At 53.0% G+C, this 24753-nt stretch overlaps 1 protein-coding gene across 1 annotated transcript in view; it reads right to left on the reverse strand.

Moving 5' to 3' along the window:
* Positions 1-477: 477 nt before the first annotated feature.
* Positions 478-24753, reverse strand: part of UBE2QL1 (ubiquitin conjugating enzyme E2 Q family like 1) — a 39695-nt gene continuing 15419 nt past the window's right edge. Inside the window, exon 2 of the mRNA XM_043601364.1 lies at positions 478-1842. Coding sequence (XP_043457299.1) covers positions 1711-1842 — 132 coding nt within the window. The 3' untranslated portion in view covers positions 478-1710. The remainder of the gene's footprint in view (positions 1843-24753) is intronic.

The following is a 24753-nucleotide window of genomic DNA, read 5'->3' on the forward strand; positions in this document are numbered from 1 at the left end:
CACAGTACCATCTTGGCCGGACAGAGGGCGCCACATGTGAAATACGGGCATAGGAGGAAGTGGCTTAAACAAAACTAAGAGCAGCAAAAAGGGGGCGGATTTGGTGAACGGCCAGTCCTGCCGGAAGCTGACCCCCGTCCTCTGAGGCCAGGTCTTTCAGACCCCTGACAACCCTGGACAAGTGAACAGGTCCCCGGGTTAGCCAAAACTGCCCACAGAATCTTAACCTAATCGGCAAAGATTTCTTGTCCTTCACACTGGCCAACACTCGAGTTTGGTCAAATCAACCCTTAATGCTTCCTGTTAGCTTCTAACTGCTTCTCCTTTTGCAAAGACCGTGGGTCCCTAAGACTCATTTTTTTTTTTAACCTCACCGTAGAATGCCATCGTGGCATTTCAAATATTAAATTTTAAAAACAGATCAAATATTTTAAGTGGAAGGACAGCCCCCAATGATTGGATTCTTGAGGCAGGGCATCAGGTATGCATGATTTTATTTAAAATGTGTCCAATAAGATTTTTCCACCTGGAATGAACATTTTAACCTCTTCCCACGTATTGTTATAAACAGTATTTCCTCATTTCATGGAACTTCTTAGAAAGTTCTAAGGAACTTAACAGAAGAGAAAAATGAACTGTGGGAGATTAAATAACAGGAAGTTGATATCACAGCGAGGGTGCTCGCGCATCACGCAGCCCGGCCCCCCCCTCCCCTCCCCGGGACACACAAGTGACTTGAAGGTGAGGAAACAGACCCGGTCATGCAAGTCCTCGTATGGTCACTTGGTACCCTTGGCGGTTCTCGGATTCCCTGTCACTAGCACAGATAATAAAATGAGTCAGATGACTTCAGTGAATGGGAAATTGTCTTTTGCTTTTGGTGGTGGGTTGACGAGCTGAGAGAAGATAGGAGCACGATGCAGCGTTGGAGGAACGTTCCAGAATACTGAAGAGGCTGTCCCAACATCGGAGCCCCGGGGAGCGTGCACCCGGCATCTGAACCATTGTGCGCCCACGGTGGCCACAGCACCCCTGCCTCTCGTCTCGGGGTGCTGGTTATCTGTGGACAGGTGCCCACCACCGCGGAGGCAGAGAAAGCACATTCTCCCCGGGGGGCATCTGTCATTTTCCATCTCTAGAACTTGGCGATATTAAGTTCGTGTTTTCAGGAGCCGAAGGTCATAGCACAAATGAGGTCTACATGTCGTCACACGGGGCCACAGAAAGACACGTCTCCAAGTTATGCTGACCTGCCGGGGAGAGAAACAGACACAGAGCACAGCGATGCGGGGCGTTCCTAGGAAACAAGAACGGTACCACGTACATGGAAGTGGGCGAGCAGCAGGCACTGGCTCTCCTGCCTGCTCTTCGGGGCCACTGTCTGGGAAGAAGCTAAGGGCAGTGCGAGGGGCAGGCACAGGGGCAGGCGGGCTGGGGGATGGCACCATCTCAACATGTGTTCTAAAGTGACTTCGAGATGGCCGCTCATTTACAATCGAAACCTAATCCCGAACAGCGTTCGCTCCCTTGTTCTCCCTGTAAACACATCTGTTCATAAATAACTTAAACGTCTCCTTGGCATTCAGGATTCAGTTCCGGCTGCAGAGTAGAAAAGGATGGGGGATGCTCGGCGTTGAGGAGGAGATGTCGGGAATTCGTGTGTGTGTGTGGACAGGTGGCTGAAGAGTCTACCGCACGTCGCCGGGGACATCAGCCGTCGGACACGGGCGGGGTGACCCAGCCGTACTTTTCATGCGTCTTCACCAAACTTTTAAAGGTAGCTTCGGCTTCCTTGCGGCTGAAGGACTTTTTTGATTTGCCGGCCTTTCTACAGATCCGTCCCTGCAGGAGAGGGAAAGAGAAACCAGGTTAGAACCCCTGCTCTGATCCCACAGGGGTTAACTTCTGCTGCCTTCATCTGTGGGACCCCCAGACGGGTGCCAAGCAAGCGGGGTGCCAGGCTTGTAGGGAAGGGGGGCTGCCGCCCAGCTCCCCCTGATGCCTCATTTCCAGGCCCAGAAAGCACCGGCTGGCTCCTCTCTGCCCGGCTCCCCGTGGCCCGGGAGGCCCCGGCCTGCACCAGATGAGCATCTGCAGAAGCCCTGGCTTGTCCCTCGGGCGAAAGGCAGCTCCCATGGCCTCTGCCTCCCACCGAGGACATGTTCCCTGTGACTTCTAGCCTCTCCTGTAACAGACTCATATTTGGATGTGTACGTATTCAGACACACATTTTAAAACTCTGACTTTAAGGGGCACCTGGGTGGCTCAGTCAATTAAGCATCTGACTTTGGCTCAGGTCATGATATTGCGGATTGTGAATTCAAGCCCTGTGTTGGGCTCTGTGCTGACAGCTCAGAGACTGGAACCTGCTTTGGATTCTGTGTCTTCCTCTCTCTCTCTCTCTCTCTCTCTCTCTCTCTCCTGCCTCTCCCCCACTTGCACTCTGTCTCTCTCTCTCAAAAATAAATAAACATTAGAAAAAATTTAAAAAATAAAATAAAATAAATAAAAAAAAAACTCTGACTCTTAAAAGTCAAGCCCAGGAACGAGTGAATTTCTTGTAATTCATGTCTCTTGGGAGCCATTTCAGGATAGGACGGCGGAGCCATTTTCCAGGAAGAGGAAGGCTGTCCTTGAGCCCTGAGAGGAGGAACGATGAGAGGTAGGTGCCCCTTTACACAATCCCAGGGAGAGGCCCGACCGCTCACGGGGACCAGGTGTGTTCTGGCCGGAAAGGTGGGGCGTTGGCATCTGCAGTGGACAAGAAGGTCTAATCTACCTTAGAATGGGCACAGAAGGCTCTGGATCATGAGGCAGAAGGAACCCAAAGGCACTGCTGATGTGACCACCTCTCAGGTGGTCCCCTCCTTTCTAGAGAGCCCTGGGAGTGAGGTGTGCCTGGCATCACGGGGAATACTGAAGGGAAAGAGGAGCCTGGGCAACGGAGCGTCAATCAGCAAGGCCTGTCGGGGCTCTTGTCCAGCTGCGCTGTCCCCCTTTACGCCTCATGGCCAGCAGGAACCCCCCTGAGCCTCTCCTGGAAGATCTACGTGTCTTCCTAAGCGTTGCGTGCGCACATTTTGCAGGTGGGGTGGAAGAGATACCTCGGAAAGACCTGGTTGAGTTTTACCCACCAACGAGAGCATGCACACTATTTCCAGCAATCTCCTGATGTTTATAAACCTTTACTAACAAGCCCCTCTGAGTGGACCCTCGGACGAGGCATCCAGGGTGGCAGCCACCCTGCACAGGCAGGTCAGATCCACCCAATCTTAGCTGTCTTAACCCACTAATCATTCTGGTGGGAAGACGGCTGCACCGGCCTCGTAATTCACAGGGAAAATGGCACCCAATCACCAGCCGCTGGGAATGGAAGACTGTTCTGTGCACTTAAATTCAGAGCATACAGTTCAACATCTGTCTTTCCAACGGTGGAGATGGAAACCAAAGCCCAGGGAAGGAGCCAGAAATCCGGGTACAGCTGGGCTCTGCCCCCTCTGGACACCTCTCTGGCAGAACTTGTCCGTATGCCCACCAAGGGCAAGACCACCTCATCCAATCTGCTGCTTGGTTCCCATCACACAAGCTGCTGAAAGGGCAGAGGAGGACAGGAGGAGAAGAAGGCAGGAAATTGCCACTGACTGACTTCCTGAAAGTTCCCCATGCCTCTCCGGGATGTGGCTCCTGGTTTTAATTTTGGAACTTCCCACTTTTCTTATGTGGCATAGTTATAGCTGATAAAAAGGGACTGTGAAAAGCTAATACATTTATAATCATCATTATGATGGGTTGAGATCAAAGTCCAAGGTTGTTTCATTAAACACAAGCAAATGCACCTTTGCAGGAATGTCAGCATCAATTTCTACATGGAGTGGGAGCAAACATCAGGCTGTATTCTTTTGCACAACATGCAGATTCTAGCCATCTCCTATCATTCTTGTCTATAACACCAGAAGCCCATGGCCAGGTTTGAGAATTCTGAACCCAAAGCAGCCAAATACAAGCTCTCGAATATCTTGGAATATTCTGTCACTCTTGGCACGAACATAGACTTTGTCTATTCCCTGTGAAAAGTCCCAACTGTTACAAAAAACAACAGACAAAACCCCAAATGAACAGACCGCTCTTTGTTTCCTTTTCTTCCCAGGAAATATTATGAACATAGAGCCCCAGCACTCAGTCAATTCAGCAACCAGGAAACAGAGTCTGTTGTCGGCCAGCCGGAGGTTTCCGGACCTTCGCTGCCCTCAACGGAGACCTCTCCCCTGGTCCGCTGTTTCTCACATCTTAGTTTACAGTTAACAGATCTCTTCTCATAGATGGCCTGTCCCCTTCTGATTGGCTGTTTACATATCACCCAGCGAGATACCGAGCTTGAGAAACACCACTTACGTTGCCTGGCCCTGCCAGGGTGGCTGAGCTGTTTTGCTGAGATGCCTCTGCGATGCCCCCTGGATCAAGAAGGGGGGACATTGGGGTGCCTGGGTGGCGCAGTCGGTTAAGCGTCCGACTTCAGCCAGGTCACGATCTCGCGGTCCGTGAGTTCGAGCCCCGCGTCAGGCTCTGGGCTGATGGCTCAGAGCCTGGAGCCTGTTTCCGATTCTGTGTCTCCCTCTCTCTCTGCCCCTCCCCCGTTCATGCTCTGTCTCTCTCTGTCCCAAAAATAAATAAACGTTGAAAAAAAAATTAAAAAAAAAAAAGAATAAAACACTAAAAAAAAAAAAAAAAGAAGGGGGGACATTCCACATGCCTGGGCCCCCGACATTCTGATGTGGACCCGCCTTCCATTTTCCACTCCCCCCACCCCAGGTACCATCTCCTAGAGGGTGGACTGTGGGAAAACCTTCAGCTCAACCGCTCTGACCCTCTGTATTTTCCTCGATAAAGTGGGAACAATATTCGCCACACAGCATCATTATGAATGTCAGAGAAGATACTGCATTCGGAAGCACTTCAGAAAAATGTAAATTGTGTCTTACCATTACTTAAGAGCTGTTTTTCTTATTGTTACAACATTCACATTTCTCCCTTGTCTGTTTCCATTTGCCTGATGACCAAAGAGTCCCTTCTGGAGAGTTTCCCTGAATTATTGTTGTTTCTCCTAAAATACCTCGACGTGTGTTTAGCGCGAAAACACCTGGACGGGAGTTTACGCAACCCAGTGTGATAGCTTTGCGCCATCATTAAGAGCTTAGATACGTAACCTCCCTCTCTCTCCTGAGCCACAGACGGTAAATGCAGTTATGAGCAACCGTAGGATTTCCCCCCAACTGCCTTAAAAATCTCACCATAACACGGATATCGAGCAGTGCTGAGTATACAGTTCTCTGGGACTGCGTGTGTCAAACAAAACTATGAATTGATAGTTTGGTTTGACTTTTTTTTTTTTTTTTTTTGGCCGCGTAGCTTTTGGGCTATCACAATCACAATAATTCAACGTGAAAAATTCTATACGGCTACACATTTCTATGTAGCTAATAAGCAACTCCAAACTCGGGTCCTCAGTTCAATCCCCTGATCCTACATGGTTTCCATTACCCCAATGAGCACATTGAATTTCACTGTGGCTTTCTCGCTTCTTTTTTCTAATTTTGTTAATTTGACTTGGTTTTTAAATTTTTTTTTTTGCTTGTTTTTGAGAGAGAGAGAGAGAGACAGAGGGAAAGGGGCAGACAGAGAGAGAGGGAGAGACAGAATCCAAAGAAGGCTCCAGGCTCTGAGCTGTCGGCACAGAGCCCGAACCGTGAGATCATGACCTGAGCTGAAGTGGATGCCCAAACCAACTGAGCCACCCAGGCGTCCCTGTCACTTCTGCGTTTATTCCTTCATTATGTTGGGTGCAGGGCCTAAAAAGACAAGGTGGTACGGCCCCTGCCTGTAGGGGCTTAGAGCCCATTATGGGCAGATAACGGGGGTGTGCTGTAGCTGCTGAGACAGAAGGCACATGTCAGGGCTCCCAGCCTCAGTACCATCGGCATCAGGGGCCAGATCATTCTGCTGGGGGTGGCCCTGTGCACTGTAGGATGTTTAGTTTAGCTGCGTTGCAGCTGGATGCAGCAGTGGCCCCCAAGCAGATGACAAGCGAATCGTCTCCAGTCACTGCCAAATGTCCCCTCAGAGGTAGAATCACACCCTTTGAGCACAGCTGGAGTACAGAATAAAGATGGCCCGGACCAAGGAGTCTGTTCGTTTTCTATCTGTTTAGCCAAGGATTGCTACAAGCCCTCCCCAGGTCAGCAACTGCTGGTCACTGGGATCGCACGGCTTTCTGAGGTAGAAATGATTCTGGTCTTCGTAGGGGACCAGGTGGGGGCGGGGGACGGGGCGGAGGGGAGAGGGGGGTAGTGCCGCTTGTCTGTGCCTCGAGAAAGACTTCTGTGTCTGACGACACTCGAGCTGACATATGGGTGGCAGGTGTCTTCCAGGCCATGGTGGCGAGGATAAGGGGTCCCACGGCAGAAGCTGAAACAGCCTGCTGTATTCAGAGAACCATGGAAAGACACTTGGTGAGTCTGGGGCATGGAGTGAGTGAGTCTGTGTGTGTGTGTGTGTGTGTGTGTGTGTGTGCTGGCGTGAGGGTACACAATTCAACAGACCTGGCTTCAAATCCCTGCTCCAACACTTCCTGGCTGTGTAACCCTGGGCGACTTACTTAACCTCTCTGAATCTCAGTTTCCTCACCTGTAAAATGAGCATACGAATAGTGTTACAGGACATTGGATTTTTATAGGGGTTTCCTACGTTGAAACACGTGAAATGCTTGGCACGGTGCCAGGCACAGGGGGCCACAACAAGCGGGGCTTTTGATTTTTGGAACTATCGCAGAGGATCTTACCCCTTGACAATTAGTTTCCTTCTGGCCTCTTGGAAAAACAAGACACACACAGGGGCGCCTGGGTGACTCAGTCGGTTAAGCGCCGGCCCCTTGATTGGGACTCAGGTCATGATCTCACAGTTTGTGAGTTCGAGCCCCGCAATCGGGCTCTGTGCTGACAGTGTGGAGCCTGCTTGGCATTCTCATTCTCTCTCTCTCTCTCTCTCTGCCCCTCCCCTGCTCATGTGCATGCTCTCTAAGTAAACTTAAAAAAAAAAATTAAAAAACAAAACAACATACACATTTCTGTCTTCCATATGGACATCACGACTTGGTTTCTTCTGTCACGGAATGTCTGCGGGCAAATCTAGTATTTCGCATTTATGTGGCTGATTTCCCAGCTTTCTCAACATTGTCTGTTTTAACACCGTTGTCTCATGACAGTGCATGAGATAAATACACTCATTCTGCATTTCTCCCTTGATTCGGTTTTTCTTCTTACCGCTTTATTTTTCTTCACAAACCTACTTTCGTGGTATTCCTGGGTTTCATTTGCCCGTGAATTACAGGCTTCCGCTCTTTTAAAAATAGAGTTTCCAGACTCATGTGAAGTTTTGAGGTTCTTTCACTCATTTCCTGGGCTGAATTACAGAGTGGCCACTTGTTTTCAAAGTCTTTGAACGTGTAATTGTTAGTCTGAGAGCGCTCACAACCCCTAACCCCTCCGGCGCGGGTTTCCAACCCATGGGTGGGGGGAAGACACGCTCCCCAGATCTTTGGAAGGAGGGCCACCCTGGAAGGCAGCCACGAGTCCACCGCTCTTTGAGGTCTAACGTGCAAAGCAGATCAACTCACAGAGTTCCAGAGCGCAGATAGGACCCTACAACAGACGAGGCAGCTTCAGAGACACGTTTTCAAATCGAAACAGTTACGCCAAGCCGCTGACCGGCGAGGGGGGGGTCTTGAGCTGGATCCGGTCCAGCGAGGCGGCAAACAGCAGCTGGGAGCGGGGACACGCTGATGTGGTTCTGCAGCACTTTCCACGGGTCTGAGCGTGTGTGTGCGTGTGCGTGTGCCCGAGTGCACGTGTGTGCACGGGCGCACGCGTGTATGTGTGCACGAGCACGCGCACAGGTTCTCCCGTATGTGGCGTCTCCTGAGCGTGTGTGCATTTGTGTGTGCAGCTGTGTGTGACGGTCAAGCTGCACGGAGGGATGTGTGGGTCCCTGCAGTGAAATGACCACCAAGGGGACCGACAGCAGCCCTGAGGGAAGCCTCCCGGCTGAGCTGGGGAAGCCCCAGGCCGCCTGAGCCAGTCCGGAGGGTGGTCAGTTTATAGTGGGAGACCCCCGCCTGTCGGGGAGTCTGCCCAGCGCCAGCCAAGGCAGGGAGGGGAGTCCGGTGTGGGGTGGAGGCAGTGTGGGTGGGGGAGAGCGGTTAAGTCCAGCAAAGGACAGGACAGCAGGGCTTGGGGAAGGATGGCTATGGTGGCGGAGGAGGCCCAGGGCATTTCAGGCTTCCGACCCGGGAGGAAACAGGTTTCCGGGATCAGCCACTGAGTCCTCTGAGTCGGCGGGTTCGGAACACGCACCAGAAACGCAGCCACGCAGGGCTGAAGGGGGCCGTCGGATGTAGTGCGTGGGGCTCTCACATCGCGGGCTCCAAATCACAGACATGGGGAGAGTCCACAGTGGGGAGAGAGGAGGGAGGGGACACAGTCACTGGCTCTTGAGTGAACTGCCCTCCCTGCGCCTCAGCCTCCACACCCGAGTCCTACGCACAGGGACACCTGCCACGGGGGTGAGCGAGCCTTTGGGGAAGGATAAAGGGGAACTGGTCCTTGTGCAGTGGCAAGATGTCTGACGGCGACTGGGGCACGGTGATAGCAGAGCCGGTGGCACCGTCTTGGGAAGGGAGCGGGGAGGGGGCGGGCGTCAGGCAAGGGGGCATCGGGGAGCCACGGCTGGCGCTCAGGTGGCAGGTGAGCGCCGGGAGAGCACCCGCAGTGTGTGAGATGCTTCCTTAACTTGTCATCAGATCGGAGCTTGAAAAGCTCCTTTTGGCCTCATGCTTTAGCAATCTCTGCACACGAAAACCCAACGAGCCTGGTTGTTAAGGACAGCTCAGCTATAAAAAAAAGTTCCAAGAAAGCAACCTGTGTTTCCCAAAGATTTATTAAGTGCCTGCCCCCCCCACCCCCCCACCAACAGATCTCGTGCAGGTTGCTGGAGATCCCAGGCGGGGTCAGGTGAGCAAGAGGCGCGGGGCTTAACCCAGGAGCCTGGCGGGCACAGCCAGGACCACTGACTAGCTTTCCTGCGGAATTGACTCTCACCGGGGCCAAGTTTGAGAACATCGCCCAGGATACAAGCCACTTCACTCAAGAAGGACTGTTTACTTCGTGGAACATTCTAGAATTTTCCACTGAGAAAGCTCAGGTAACGTATGCTATATTACAGTTTCTAAACTATTTTCCCAATGGCTAGGTAACAAATGTCCTCAGATATCTTCTCTTAAATTTGTGAACACCTCAGGATATCAAAGCCAGGCGGCTTTTATATAAACTTGGGTAACATTCAGTAGCAATGAAACTGAAGCTACCTTATTTAACGTTATCATAAAATATCCTCAAGCCACTGGCAGCACCGAAGGCACAGCTTGCAAAACACAAGCATCTCTACATCCTCTACACTTTAAAGAAAGTTCTAGCAATTATTGAATCTTTTTTCTTTTTTGAGACAGATGGTATTTTCCTGGAAGAAGCAAGCAGAGAAAAATAATTTTTTTTTCCTAAAAATTTAAATTATTTCAGATAATCATTTCAAAAAAAAATTTTTCTTTTGGCAGTTCCACGAATGCTGATACTTCTGCTTAAGCAGCCGGGTCCCCGTGGGTTTCATTAGCGGCGCTGGAACACAGGAAGTGACAGCTCGACATACTTATTGAAGGCGGTCACGGCGACTGTGTGCCCGGCATCCTTCTCGGGATGGGGTCTGAATGCACGCATCAAACCCTCCCCGAAAGCCCGCCAGGTAGGCTTCGCTATAATCAACTCTGATTTACAGATGAATAAGCAGACACGGCGAGGTCACGTAATGCGGTCAGAGTCACAGAAGATTCCAGGGCCGTGCTGGAGGCCATGCTCTGAAGCCCAAGGCCGGGCCGGCCCGCAGGCACACGGAGGAGGGTTGCAGATACAGGAGAAAGGAAACACGACACTGACCATCTACTCCACGAGACGCCGCCCAGCCTGGCCTTCTCCCGTGGGACTCAGGACGCGCCGAGGTCACTGAACGCCCGCCACCGCCCTGCACCCTCTCTGTCGCGTGGGGCTCCACATCTGCCATGTCGCATCTATCAGACTTTTAAGCCCTGAGCTGGCCAGTGACCTGGACCCGTCTGGTCTTCCGGCCACAGCGCTGTGGACCCTGGCGCCCTCCTCGACTCCGGTCTGTGTGCGACCCGAGCAGGCAGGTCTTCCTTCGTGAGACACCTGCGTACTCACAGTTCCTGCTCCTCAAGACGACTGGCCACCGTAGCGTCCGCTGCTCCTGGACACAGAATGCAAACGGAGCCCGTGGACAGGCCAAGCCGAGGACCCCGTGTTCCGTTTGCAGCCGCTCCGTCGGCGTCTTCTACTTACGCGCTAAACCCAGCTGCCTACGTGTGGGGCTCTGGGCCAGCCCCACAGCACATCTCTGTCTCTGGTATCAGGGTCAGACTCCCTGGATCTCCACACACTGGCCTATCTCGGTTCACGGAAACCTTCCTCCCTGGGACCCGGCTCCACTGGGACGAACAGGTGCGTGTTAACTCCATTAGCCTCGGCCAGCTTCTTGCGCCGCATCCGTTCTGTGTTGAGTCACTGGCTGGCAGGAAAGGTGGCATTTTCCTGCGCAACTTGACCTCTCGCGCCGAAATCCCGGCGCCCACCATCCCTACACACTGGGCCTTCCTTAGGGCACCGTATTTGCCCTTCTTCTTGGAGACACATTTAAAGAGGATGAGGGTCGAGGTTCTCGCCCACAGTGCCCACCGGTGCTTTCGTCTATCTGCTTGTTCCCGGTGGCTCGATCCTCGCTGCAGCCCTCCGTTCCGGGGCTGGGACTCCACTCACTCCGACTTGGGGCCACCCACCCGGTGCACGCGCCCCGATGCCCGAAGCTGCTTCTGTCTGCCACACGGCCCTGATTTAAGGACCGCGTGCTGGGCACACGGAGCTTCTCTGCTGCTGTACGTGGGGGTGGGGGGCGCTTGGTGGGAGAGGCCGGGTCATCCTCTTCTCCAGGGAGGCGGGGCCCGTGGGCATTCGGGAACCAGCCGACGGCTGCCAGCGTGGCGAGGTGCCCCATCTGCCCGCCTTGTGCCCCTTGCCCCGCAGAAGGCAGGTCTGCTGGCAGGGGTCACTCACCCACCTCTGGCCAGGGGTCTGCCTGATGTTATGACCCTCCGTAACCAGCTCCACCCCCCACCCGCCCCCATCGATCAGGGTCGCGTGAAGAGTTCTGTCTTAGCACGGACGATAACAACGGCGATGCCACCGACGGGGACTCCAAAGACACGGAGGAGCCCGAGAACGTCACTGGAAAAACGTGACAGGGACTGTCACTGGGGATTAACCTGTCAAAACAGGGGGCGGCCGTGCTCTGCTCTCTGCACCTGCTGGCAGGGGCTCCGTGAGTCTCACAAAACCATCCAAACTGGGCTCTTCTGGACAAATGACGTCAAGAAGTAACCCAAGGCTGTCACAGGCAACCAAGGTAACTTACGCTTTGACTCGGGAGACGGTCTCCGGCTTCAGGAGGCACGCGTGTGTCTGCGGTTTATGGTGGCACGTCACAGCCTCACCACACCCCCAAGGCAGCGTAACTTGTAAGGGCAGAGACCGCTCCTGCCCCATAACACAGGCGCCGCGGGACCTTCCCAGCTCGGAAGGAAATTCTGCCACGTGGACTAAATAAAGCCAACGAGACTTTGAAATCATTGGGAATCTTGAGATATAGTTTCTGGAAAACTTAAAGTGTGCAAATGCCATGACTTGGGCTCCAATTCTCTAAACTGTCCGTGAGGACGGGCGGGGGCGGCGGGCATTTCCGAGTCCCCGGAGCTGGGGTCACTGGACTCCGGGGGAAGGGACTTGCTACCTGTCCCTAGCGGGGGGCCACTCCTGCCCTGCGAACGGCACGTCCTCACCGGGGGCGACCAGCAGGCAGTGAAGACAGCTGTGGTTTGCCTTTAGAATCCAAAGTACGTTTTCCTGCCGGGGAAAGAGCTGGCACATAGGTATTGCTGATGTGGGAGCGGGTTTGGCCTCCTTGACTCAGGCTGCCCGCCCCCCAGAGTCCCTGTCTCATGGGACCACCATGAGGACCCAGCACATCGAGGCCCCGCACGCAGGGGGCCCTACGACAGCAATGCCCGCTGGGCATCTCGGAGACCCGGAAGGATCCCTGATGTCGTCTTAAAATGGGGTGCTTTCCCCTGTGGGAATGTCGGCCCTCCAAGGGCTGAAGACCTTCTTTTAAAAATACTCAGTTATCTTTGGGAGAGCGCAGGCAGGGCAGGGGCAGGGAGAAGGGGACAGAGGATCCGAAGCGGGCTCTGCGCCGACAGGCTGACAGCAGTGCGTCCGACGCGGGGCTCGAACTCATGAACCTCGAGATCATGACCTGAGGCGAAGTCAGATGTGCAACCCACGGAGCCACCCAGACGCCCCAAAGTGCTGGAGGACTTTTAACATCCACACACCTTAGAGTAGGCTTGAACCAGACTTGCTACATTTGCCCTGAGAACACAGTTTTGATTGTTTTGTGCGCCGGTTGTTAATGAGGCGCTAATGAGGTGCTCCCTTCCCACCGCCATTATTAGACGACCTGCTGCTGGAAAGAAGAGGAGGGTGAGGGAGACCGGCCCCCCTGAGATCTCCAGACGCTCAGCCACCACCTGAGCAGCCTGACTCCAGGCCCCTGGGGTGTTCCGACCACTACCAATCGATGGCGGGTGATGAACTCACCCCTAACTCAAGCAGTCCTCGTGCACTTACTTCAAAAACGAAGAGTATTTTCATCAACCACACTTTTTGGAGGGGCTTGGTGAAATCCAGCACCCAGACCAGAGGCAAGGCTCCAGAAAGCCTGTGCATTTCCCACGCCGTGGAACACAAACCCGGCACACGTCAGCACTCTGTCCCCACGGCTGGACTCTACTGTTCCCTGTATTCCAGTCTCTCCCCCACCCCTGGCCTCCTGAGGCTCCCCGCCGGCTCCCACCCCTCATTACCTGACCCTGCCTTCCTACCCCCCACCTTCCACCGAACACTGGTCTGTCGTTCAGTTCAGCGCGCTCAGCATTCAGAGTCCACTGGCAGGGTGCGATGCAGAACTGGATAGAAGGATTCCAACCATTCCAGGCCTGCACACCATTGTCCCACCTTCCCTGACTTGCCGGTGTTATGCAGGTGATGGCCCCAGTGTAGATGAGACCCAGCACACACGTTTTCTGTTTGCAAGAAAACACAGGGCAAAGATATGGCATAAAATACCTTAGCGTTGAGAAAGCAAGGAGTAGGGATCTTTCTGGAAAATGCAGTGTTCCGTTATCATAAAATAGTCTCAAGCCTGCAGTCAAGAACGGAAGTTGGTCCTAAATTCCAATTTCTAGGCTCTGACTCAACCGCGTAGAAAACCGAGGGACTGATTTTGGTTGACCTAATAAAAATTAAAAAGTGATGCTCTATAAGCAACTGGGATGGCTATTATTACTTTTGGGTCATTACTTTGGGGATGTTCTGATTTCCACTTTTATTTGTATAGTGGTGTTGCCACAGGATCTTCTCTTTCTGATAAAGTAAAAGTTACAATGAGTAAAGAATTCAATCGGTGATTTTTACATACCGTACATCACTGGGGATCTTCAAACAGTACATACTTTATTATTTTTTTAACGTTTATTTTGGGAGAGAGAGGAAGAGAAAGAGAGAGAGTGTGCACATGGCGGAGGAGGGGCAGAGAGAGGGAGATAGAGGATCTGAAGCGGGCTCTGTGCTGAGAGCAGAGAGCCCAACGCGGGACTTGAACCCATGAACCGCTAGATCACGACCTCGGCGTAAACCAAGAGTCAGACGCTTACCCGACCGAGCCGCCTGGGTGCCCTTACGTACTTTGTACTACAATATAGGTAAAGTTTGTGCCAGCCACTGTTCTGAGGGCTTTACGTGTATAAACTCACTCAGTCCTCGCTAGAGGGGGACTGCGAGGGCTTCCCTTATGGTGGGGAAACCGAGGCAGAGTTCAACTGCCAAGGGCACACAGCAGGTAGGTGGTGAAACAGGAACTTGAACTCCCAAGGTTGGTCCCCAGTGTCCATGCTCCTAGCCGCTCTGCCAAAGACAGCAACAATAGGTGACGGAAATATAAATACGGGGTGCCCCCTGAAGCAGCCCACACCCCAAACGTGCCCAGATCGTGCGTAGGTTTGCACGATATTGGTGCAGCTGAGCATTTCATAATCGTATTTAAATACTAAATAGATTTTTAGGCAATATATCCATTTTTCCCTTTTGGAAAAACAAAGTCACGTTATTTATCTACACCGGACTATCAAGTCCTTTCTTAGATCCACCCCACGCCCCACCCAGTTGGGATTACGTGTGCCTCATTTCCTCTTTTCCCCAAACAAATTTTCTTGCTCTGTACCAGGGCACTGAGCGTTGGGGAAGAAAGAGACAGACCCTTCCGTGATGACGTGAACTCACCGCGTGGGGGTTGGTAGGTCTTGTCTTTAATCAAAACCCACGGGAATGCTGAGACCGGCAGCCACAGAGGACGCAACGCATCCTTGCTGCGGAACGAGCACCTTGAAGCACCAGCGGCAGGGGTGGCAACGGAGGCGGAATCGCCAGGCTCACCCGGGCAGCACCCGCGGTTGCTTCTACCCTACAGTGCCAGGCGAGGCAATTCTGCTTACAGCCCGAGGGCCGTCCCTGCAAAGCCTGCAACAGTCTCTACGTCATTTTCAAATGACCTTTCTTCTCCTCTGCATCTGGCCCCGTGGTGAGGCAGGCAGAGTAAGCCTTCCTGTGTCGCCTTCCCTGACACAGGAGCGGAGACATGCTGGCTGGGGCGGGGGCGGGGAGCATGGTCACCCCACCCCACAAGTGCCGGGACACGATGGCTCCTACACACCCCTTCCGCATCATCCAACACGTGAAGCAGCAGCTTCCCAGACGCTACGGGTCATGACGAAGACCTGAGGCTGTGGCACCTCCCCCGTCATGTCGGGTGCCTGCGTCCTCATCCACAGGGTCGCGCCGCTATGCACCCAGCACCCCGTGGGTGCTCACGCACGCTTCCAGAGGAGCAAACGACCAAGCATGCGAAATTACCGACATCGACCTCAAGGCTGCTTTGTGTCCCAGCTAGAATTCCAAAGCAAAGGTAGCACACACGTGTCGCCATTTCCCCAAAACGTGTCCCACTCAGTATTTTATACACGTTAGCTCATCTCCGCCTCACCCAGGAGGTGCCCTTGTTCCAACTTTGCAAGCGATCGGGTGGAGAACGAAGGGGCAAAGGACTTCCCCGTGGCAGTAGCTGCACTAAATGACAGGGTCCCCCAACAAGGCCAGCCTATTTCTGGAATTAGAGTTAGAACCCCATGGTGCGAAATTTTGGGAAATGGTGTGCTCTGTTAACTATGACTGGATATTCCCAAGACATACCAGCATCTGGTCGGCTCCAAGGATTGTAATAACTCCGCGTAAGCCAGGACATGCCAACCTTACCTGACGGGGATACCCCGTTCCCACCACACCACCCCTCTCCCACACTAGTCATTAAGAACAGCCCAAGAACCAGTGCTCTGTGCTGGACAGGTGACATTCACGAAGTCACAGACTGTGGCAGTGGGTGGTGGCTAGAAACGCCAGTGAGCACTCAACTTCCATCACAGCTGTCCAGTAAGTGTCTTTAATAAGGTGAATGTGTTCAGAAAACTGGAATCTCAAGGTAAAATCTCTCATGTTCACTGAAAACACCCCTTGCAACACGTTGTCCTGTTTGCGGTCAAAACTTTCGTGGGGGCCTGTCACAGAGCACGCTAACTAGATGTCAGGGGAGTTCGGAGCAAACCACCGATGCACCCTTTCCCCGCAACACAACGTTGACCCCAGGCATGTTCGCAGTGATGTTTCAAATGGCAGAAGGACAATTTTTTCAACTGAATTTTCCTGGATTTGTTATTTGGGATTTACATTGGCTGGTGTTAAGATCTAAATATACAAATATCAAGCTTATCGCATCTTCATATTTGAGGTGGTAAAAATAATAGTTTTCTTCTAGTTTTGTCTGTCTGCTCTCACGATATTGTTAAGTTTTTCTGTGCCACCAGAATGCACTGTTCTGCTGACCTCCTTATTTGTAGATGATACAACAGCCTACATAGAAAATCCTAAAGGCTTAGCTGTTTTTTTAAACCACTTTATTGACGTATGATTGACATACAAAAAGCCATACGTATTTAACGTGCACAACTTGGTGGGTTTCGGATGCGGCTGTTTTTGATGAACCTGATGTGGTAGACAGGTCAGTGCTTTACAAGCACAAGTGTGCTTCCCAGCTCCCACCACCAGCCCGAGGCCGTGTGGCCAGTGCCGGCCAGTGGACCGGGAGGAGCGGTAAAGTGTGTCCTTCCAGGTGGGGGCAGTTAGGAGCTGATGTGCTGGCCCATACTCGCCCCCTGTCCCCGTGACCTCTGGGGCCAAGAAAGGGGGGGCCAAGCCACCCGAGACCGTGTGCAGGAAATGCGCGTTCACTGTGTCATGGTGAGATTTCAGGGGATGCTCTGTTGCAGAAAGTAAATCACCACGATGACAAAAACTCTTGACAAATCATTGAAAAAACTTACATGGGACGTTAATGATTCACCAAGAGCAAAGACGAGTAACGAAGAGGTCTTGTCCTCTCTGATATTAGAGTAGGAGGCGGTTCGTAAAGATACGATAGTACCTACACAGGAGCAGGAAGATAAGTGAGTCATATTTACATGGGGACCTGTTGCAGGATAAAAGGAATAATAAAAGGCAGCAGAAGAGGGCCAGGTGGGTCAGTAGACGGGGCCAAGGAAACATGTTCATGACGCGGAGGGGAACGAAGGTGGACTTCTACGGAAAACAGAGAGAATTCCTGTAAGTTGACAAGAAAAAGCCAGGTAACCAGAAAGCCCAGAGAAGGGTAGGGAAAAAATATGAAGAGGTTATTCGAAGAAAAAATCTGAACGGCTGACGAGTTCAGGAGGCAATGTCCAAATGTATTAGTTAGTGAGAACTGTACTTTATCGTTATTTTTTTTTAATGTTTATTTTTGAGAGAGAGAGAGACAGAGTGTGAACAGGGGAGGGGCAGAGAGAGAAGGAGACACAGAACCCAAAGCAGGCTCCAGGCTCCGAGCTGTCAGCACAGAGCCTGACGTGGGGCTCCAACCCATGAACTGCGAGATCATGACCTGAGCTGAAGTTGGATGTTTAACGGACTGAGCCGCCCAGGCGCCCCAAGAACTGTACTTTAAAACAGAGATAAGAAACCACCCAAAACTCAGGATGGAGGATACTGCTGAGGGTGTTTGAGGAGATGCATGGACTGGTCAGGGAAGCCATTCTGGAAGATTCTGGCAATACCCAGAAAAAGTCAGAATGCTTAGGTTTTATGCCAACAAGACACACCCGGGCACAGCTCCCAGGAGAATCTGAACACGCATTCCTAAGACGGCCAGTCTGAGGAGGTGAACTGCAGCATTTATGTGAGGATAAGAGCCCGAGAAGGTTGGGGTCTTCCCCTGAGAGGGGATGAGTAAAAGCGGTCGATCACACTGTGCACACAATGTGCGCAGCAGCAAATACAGGCGTGAGAGCAATGAGGAAAAATATAAAGGGTTACACTGACGGCTCACTAAACCACCGAAAACACATATATGCCCAGAACGTTACACACTTTACAAGGATCCAAGCACCTTAAAGAACATCTACTAAAAGCCGAGGGGTTTCCACAGATTGGGGGGCTGTGGGGAACCCACCTCTCTGCATCTGAGACAAAAGGAAAGTCAATACAGATGAGGTAGGAGTTCACGTACCTATGTGAATATATACGTACGTACAAGAGTTTGATCGTTTTCCCATCTATTGGTAGTAACAAGTTAGAAAACGTGAGGAAAGCAAGGCCCGTTGACACTATCAGCAAATACTCCTTGACCTTGGGGCGGGCTGCCTCTACCAATGCCACCACGGTCCCCATCCCTGGCGTCCACGTCCTTTCCCTCGAGTGTGGACGGGACCTGTGACTTACGTCTAAGGAACAGTGTAGAATGAAGTGCTGGGATTCTGTCTGGGCCCCTCTCCTTCTCTCATGAGCCGCCATATTGCGAGCTGCCCCAGGAAGAGGCCTCTGGTCAACTGCCATCAAGGAACCCAACCCCGGCAGCACCACACGAAAGACCTTGGAAGCTGAGCTCCGCCACCTTTCGGCAGCCGCTCGAGGGGAGACCAGAGCCAGACGCGCCCGACCACAGAAACAGTGAGACGAGCACAAGCTTGTTGTCTCAGGCCACCAAATCTTGGGTTGATTTGTTAGGTAGCAATAGACCCCTGACAAAGATTGCTAGGACTCAGTTTGACGGCCAAGTTCCTAAGGAAAATAAGGCAGATTGCAATCAAAGTACAAATGAGCAAAGGACAGAGTAAAAAATTCAAACGGCAAAGAAAAAGATCACGTGAAAGATGTGTTACGAACTGAATTTCATTCCCCTCCAATCCGTACGTTGAAGTCTTCGTCTCTGCTGTGATTGTATTTGGAGACGGGGTCTGCAAGGAGGCGAGGAAGCTTTAACGAGGTCACTAGGGTGGGTCCCCAAGGCGGGACGACTCACGTCCTTCTAGGAAGAGGAACAGACTCCAGAGCTGTGAGAAAATACATTGTTTTTTTTTTTAAATAATTTTTTTAATGTTTACTTATTTTTGAGAGAGACAGAATGTGAGCAGGGGAGGGCCAGAGAGAGGGAGACACAGAATCCAAAGGGGGCTCCAGGCTCCGAGCTGTCAGCACAGAGCCCGACGTGGGGCTCGAACTCACAAGCTGCGAGATCGTGACCTGAGCCAAAGTCAGACGCTTGACCGACTGAGCCACCCAGGCGCCCCAGAAAATACATTGTTGAAGCCGCCCGGGCTGTGGTGCCTGCTTTGGCCACCCAAGCAGTGCTGGTGCACAGAAGCAGACCTATAACTCAGTCCCCAACCAGGACAGCTCGCTCCTCACTGGTGCTACTGTCCTACGATGGCCACTGACCAATGCAGGGCTCACTGAAACGTCCACGTGCGACGTCTCTCGTGTTCACTTTCACTGCCGAAGGGCATTTGACTCCTACTCAATAAATGCTGCTTAATTGAACCGCATTAGAGCAATCTACTTCCCTAAAAAATCATTATAATCGAGAAGGCAGATCAAAGTCGACAGACACAGAGAAAATCAGTTTCTTTTTCATTTAATTGCTTTTTTTTCCCCATCAAATGCACGTAGTGGAAGAAAAAACCCTACAGACCATTTTAATTACAATACCGTGAGAGTCAGAGATAGCCTCCTGAAATTAAAACGTGAACATCTAAGGGTACAGTGTGTGAATTAGAAAAGTATATAAACACTTTGAATATGCCTTTTTATTTTATAAAAACCCTTGGAATACATATAATAAAGCACCTAGTCTTTTGGTATTTTGGGGGGCCCTGATGTTTGTGAAGTTTACGGAAAAGCCCTCTCATCACGGGACCTCCGGGGTGGGTGGGCATCTGTGGTCGGGCGTGGGCAAGATGCCGAAAGCCAGTGCCAGCTTAGAGTCTGGACGCACGGACATAAGGTGCCCATGACCGGGGAGCCGCAGGGAAGGCTCGGACCACACTGCCACCCTCTGTCAGTGCTGGTGACCCAGCCAGGCTGTTTGCTCCAGAGTCTACACTTCTGGGAAGACAAGGCAGGAGGGGTTAAGGGCGGACCGTAGCTGCACAAGAGGAGAGGCCACGTCTCTACACGTCAAGTCCGTTATCTCTGCCAGGAGCCTTCCTGGGGGGGGGGGGACCCCTGCCTGTTCCAGCGTCCCGATCGCAGACAACTGGAAGTATTTGGGCCTATTTTAATGGATTCCTCTGCTCTGCAAAGTGCAAACGGCCCTCCCCCAAAACTCCGTGACGGATGTGGTGGACCCCCAAAACCCGTGGCGCGCTGGTTGCCACCAGTGATCGATAAAATTTGCCACTAAGGCTTGTTTTCTGACGGAACTGCAAATTGAATGAGTCAAATTACCCGGCAAGTGAAACAGGGTTTTCGGAAAGCAACCTGCATCTAAATTTGATGAGGATATCTAAAATGACAAAAGCAACTTAAAATTTTTTTTAATGTTTACTTATTTATTTATTTATCTAACTATTTGTTTATTTTTGAAAGAGAGAGAGAGAGAGAGACAGAGTGCGAGTGGGGGAGGAGCAGAGAGAGAGGGAGACACAGAATCCGAAGCAGGCTCCAGGCTCCGAGCTGTCAGCACAGAGCCCGACGCGGCGCTCGAACCCACAAACCGTGGGATCATGACCTGAGCCGAAGTCGGATGTTCAACCGACTGAGCCACTCAGGTGCCCCATAACTTCTTTTTTTAAAGTTTATTTTGAGAGAGGGAGAGGAGAGCATGAGCAGGGGAGGGGAAGAGACAGGGAGGGAGAGAGAGAGGGACAGAAGGAGAGAGAGAATCCCAAGCAGGCTCCACGTTGTCAGCACAGAGCACAACGTGGGGCTTGAACTCATGAACCATGAGATCATGACCTGAGCCGAAACCACGAGTCTGACACCTAACTGTCTGAGCCACCCAGGTGCCCCAAAAGTAACTTTTGATCTTAAAAAATGCATCGACTTGGGTGTTTCGCCATAAAAACCAATTGGATTAAAACATATTCACTATCCTTTCGACCTTAGGTTGTCCACTACTGCTGAATTCTAGGACCACTGACCCTCGAGCGGGTGTTGGAAAAAAACCCATCAACGGTCTGGTCCTCCTGGATTAGCCACACCACCGATGCCAGCCCCTGCATACCCGGTGTCCTCTCTCTCTGCAACCCCAGGCAAATGCACGTTCTGGGGCTGGAAGTCCATAGCATAGTCCACACCGACACCTGCTTTGAAAGAAAGGCTCTGTTTGGGGCTCAACTGTGTCCCCAATATTTATGTTGATGTTCTCACCCCCAGGAGCTCCGAATCTGACTGCATTTGGAGACGGAATCTTCCCCGAAGCGATTAAGGTAAAATGAAGCCATCCGGGTGGGCCCTCGTCCAAGGTGACAGGGGTCCTTGTAAGAAGACATCAGGACACAGACCGCACAGAGGGACGCCCATGTGAGGACACGGGGAGGAGAGGGCTTTGGCAGTCTAGGAGAGGCCTCAGGGGAACCAAACTCGCCCACACCTAGAGCTCAGAGGTCCGGCCTCCCAAACTGTGGGGAAATAAATGTCTGCTGTTTAAGCCACCTGTCTGTGGTGCCTTGTGATCCCAGCATCCTCTGAATAATAATATAGCCGAATACAGCTCCAACCAGAAAAGTCACAGCTGAATGGAAGGGAGTGGGGAGAGGAGAGAGAGAGGGAGGGAGAGAGAGAAGAGAGGAGAAGGGAAGGAGAGGGGGAGAGAAAGCAGAGAGAGAGGGAGGGAGGGAGAAAGGAGGAAGGGGGAGAGAGGAGGGAGAGAGGGAAGGACAGAGAGGGAGGGAGGGAGAGAGGGAGAGGAGAGACGGGGAGAGGAGAGAGAGGGAGAGAGAGGGAGTGAATTTCCAGGGGCTCAGAAACTTCCACCAGGGACATGGCCACGAAGAAATGAAGGAAAAGGTGTTTGCGGACAACTATTCAAATCACACCCTTCACACTAAAACTGTAAAAACCGAACCCCAAACCGGGACACCATCAGTCGGCTGGGGACGTGGAACAGGGTCCCTCCCTCACCGTCTCTTGGAGCCCAGATTCGGCCTCCGTCAGGCGTCCGCCTCGTGCTTTCTGGCAAGTAGGAGGGTGACATTTCAAGGGCACGTGATGAAAAACAGAAACAAAAAATCTAGTTCGCGTTTGCTAAAACACCGTGACCGGTAGATTTCGTGTTTAGACAAAAAAAGACAACACGAGTCATGTGGGATCCCCACGGTGCTGGGGGTGAAATTATTTGGGTGCTTACTGTCAACCGGCAATCGCCTTTTTGATCGAGTGTCGTTTTGTTGCTAAAAACGTCCACTGTCCCGACATTTACAGAGCGCTCGACACCTGTAGTCTCCTTGATGATTCAGGATCCTGCAGTACCCGAAGGTCACCGCCTCAGTTATTCTGCCACAGTTGCGGGCTGACAGCCAGCTGCGAGGGCAGGGCTACCTTCGTGGGCCCCACGTGCCCCCACGGAGCCCCACCAAAGTGCTCCTCCAGTGGGGAGGTGCTCCCCCTGCGGGGAGGTGCTCCCCCTGTGGGGAGATGCTCTCCTTGTGGGGAGGCGCTCCCTTTATGGGGAGATGGTCCCCCTGAGGGGAGGCGCTCCCATTAGTGGGAGATGCTCCCCCTGTGGGGAGGCGCTCCCTTTATGGGGAGATGGTCCCCCTGTGGGGAGGCGCTCCCTTTATGGGGAGATGGTCCCCCTGAGGGGAGGCGCTCCCTTTATGGGGAAATGGTCCCCCTGAGGGGAGGCACTCCCTTTAGTGGGAGATGCTCCCCCTGTGGGGAGGCGCTCCCTTTATGGGGAGATGGTCCCCCTGAGGGGAGGTGCTCCCTTTAGTGGGAGATGCTCCCCCTGTGGGGAGGCGCTCCCTTTATGGGGAGGTGCTCCCCCTGTGGGGATCACATGGTTCTCCAGGCTGGGAGACAGCAGGGACCCGTGAGGAAGCATGTGCCCCATGAGCTGGGAGCAGGAACCTCTGGGCTTGCGCAGGGAAGGGAGCTGCTCAGCCAGAGTGCGGGGCAGGGGGAGAGCAGAGGCTGCAAGGAGGAGGTGAGGCGGAGAGGGGCCTGCATGGATGCTGGGATTCCCATGGGGCACTTGGCCTTGGGGTGCTAAGGGGCAAGGCAGCTCCTCCCGGGGCGGCTCGCTGAGTCCTCCCAGGGATGCCGAATGGACTCCTGTTCCAGCGAGTGAGGAGGGGGCGGGGGGCTGAAGGGACCCACAGACCCGCTGCTGAGACACTGAGCCCAGTCTCCCTGGAGTCAGGTGCTCACCGCCCTCCGGCCTCCCTGCTGTCCCGGGGCCTGAGCAGGTGGGGAGCAGAGGGAAGACGGGGGAGCGGAGGGGAGGGCGGGGGGTGGTGGGGAGGACGGGGGAGTGGAGGGAGGGCTACGCTAGGGCCTGAACTGCAGAGGGAGGCCAGCGGTAGTGAGTGGGGAGGTGGTAACACAAAAGGCGCGCTAGATAAATGTTCCGCACGGGAGAAACAAGAGAGTTCGAAAACGGAAATGATGAGTGGAGACCCCGTTTCCTCTGACGCCGGGTACGGGCTAACTCTGGAAGCATGTGTAGGTGGCCCATGGTGCGCTGGGAGCTGGTGTTGGGAGACCGGGTCTTGGCGCCCCACGCTGACCCCCAAGCAGGAAGTGAGCTGGCTCCTGTCCTCCGGCTGTGCATCCCCCCCCCCCCCCCCCCCCCCGCCTCTGACTCTGACCTGACTCTGAGCCGCTGGGTCCTGGGTCCTTGAGCAGGGCGGGGGGTGGGCACGGAGCAGCATCACAGAGCGCCCCACAGAGCGGGACTGTAGGGGGTGCAGGGTCTCCCATGGGCTTCCCTAGCGCCTTCTCCTCCTGGACAGTGGCGGCCAAGGCTGACACCCGGGCACGGGACAGCAATTTGGTGAGTCATATCTTGCTAATTTCCCGGTTTTCTGCTATGACGTTAAAATATCGACCCTTACTTAGACAGAACCTAAGTACTGTCTTCTACTCCACTTTGCTCTGAAATTTCAGCGTCTTTGTTACGAGTCGAAAAAAACTAAGAAGGCGGTCACGTTTACTGAGTGCCGGATTCTGGCACTGCCCCTCATGGGTCCTGCGTGAGGATGATGTCATGGATCCCTCGGAGGGGTGGCTTCTCCTCGGGACACCAGCACAGGTGGCCCTCAGAGCTCCGAATGCTTCCAGCTGCACCACGTAAAAATATCCAGCACAGGCAACAGCCGCCCTCCAGTCCAAATCATCAACGTCCCAAATGTCATTGAGGCACTTGACATCCGAAGGGGGGGGGGACGGGGACACCTGACGCCTCTGTGTGCACCTGGTGCAGTGCTGTGCAGCCCGCCAGAGATCCCGGGCCGAAGGCGGCCTTTCCGGACCCGCGGCTGCCAGGAGGGTGCCCGCTCTGAGCTCGGCGGGCGAGCGCGGGCAGGCTGAGCCTGCCTCTTTCCCGGGGACCTGCGCACAGTGGCCCTGGCCCAGCTCTACCCGAGAAGGGCGGCCAGCAGTGGCGAGAACCGCACGTTCGCGGATGCAACAGTGAAATCGGGTGCTTCCAACGAGGACTCTACGAACAGACAGACAGACAGCGAGTACGTGTGCTGGAAAGTTCTATGGGAATGGGCTGGAAGCTATTTCTCATCTTTTTCCATTGACGGGAAAACAACTCACGCCTCTGACCTTGGACTTTTGGAATTTTGTCTGGTGCAGGATTTTCAATCTCCTGTAGCTTTGTTGTTCCCACCGAGGAATTTAAAACCCTAATACATGCGAAGAGAATTTGCTTTAAATGGCAAAGAAATGCCAATGTTATCAAAGCTCAAGAAACGTCACTGACATCTCGGTGGGCTCATTCACTACGTCTACTTTTCCCAACCCTGCTTAATTATGTGATTCAACGAATTAAAAAAACAAATACCTTAGACTATTCTGGAAAGAGAGTCAGTGTAAG

Source organism: Prionailurus bengalensis, chromosome A1 (genome assembly GCF_016509475.1).
Source record: "Prionailurus bengalensis isolate Pbe53 chromosome A1, Fcat_Pben_1.1_paternal_pri, whole genome shotgun sequence".
In the NCBI taxonomy this organism is placed as follows: domain Eukaryota; kingdom Metazoa; phylum Chordata; class Mammalia; order Carnivora; family Felidae; genus Prionailurus; species Prionailurus bengalensis.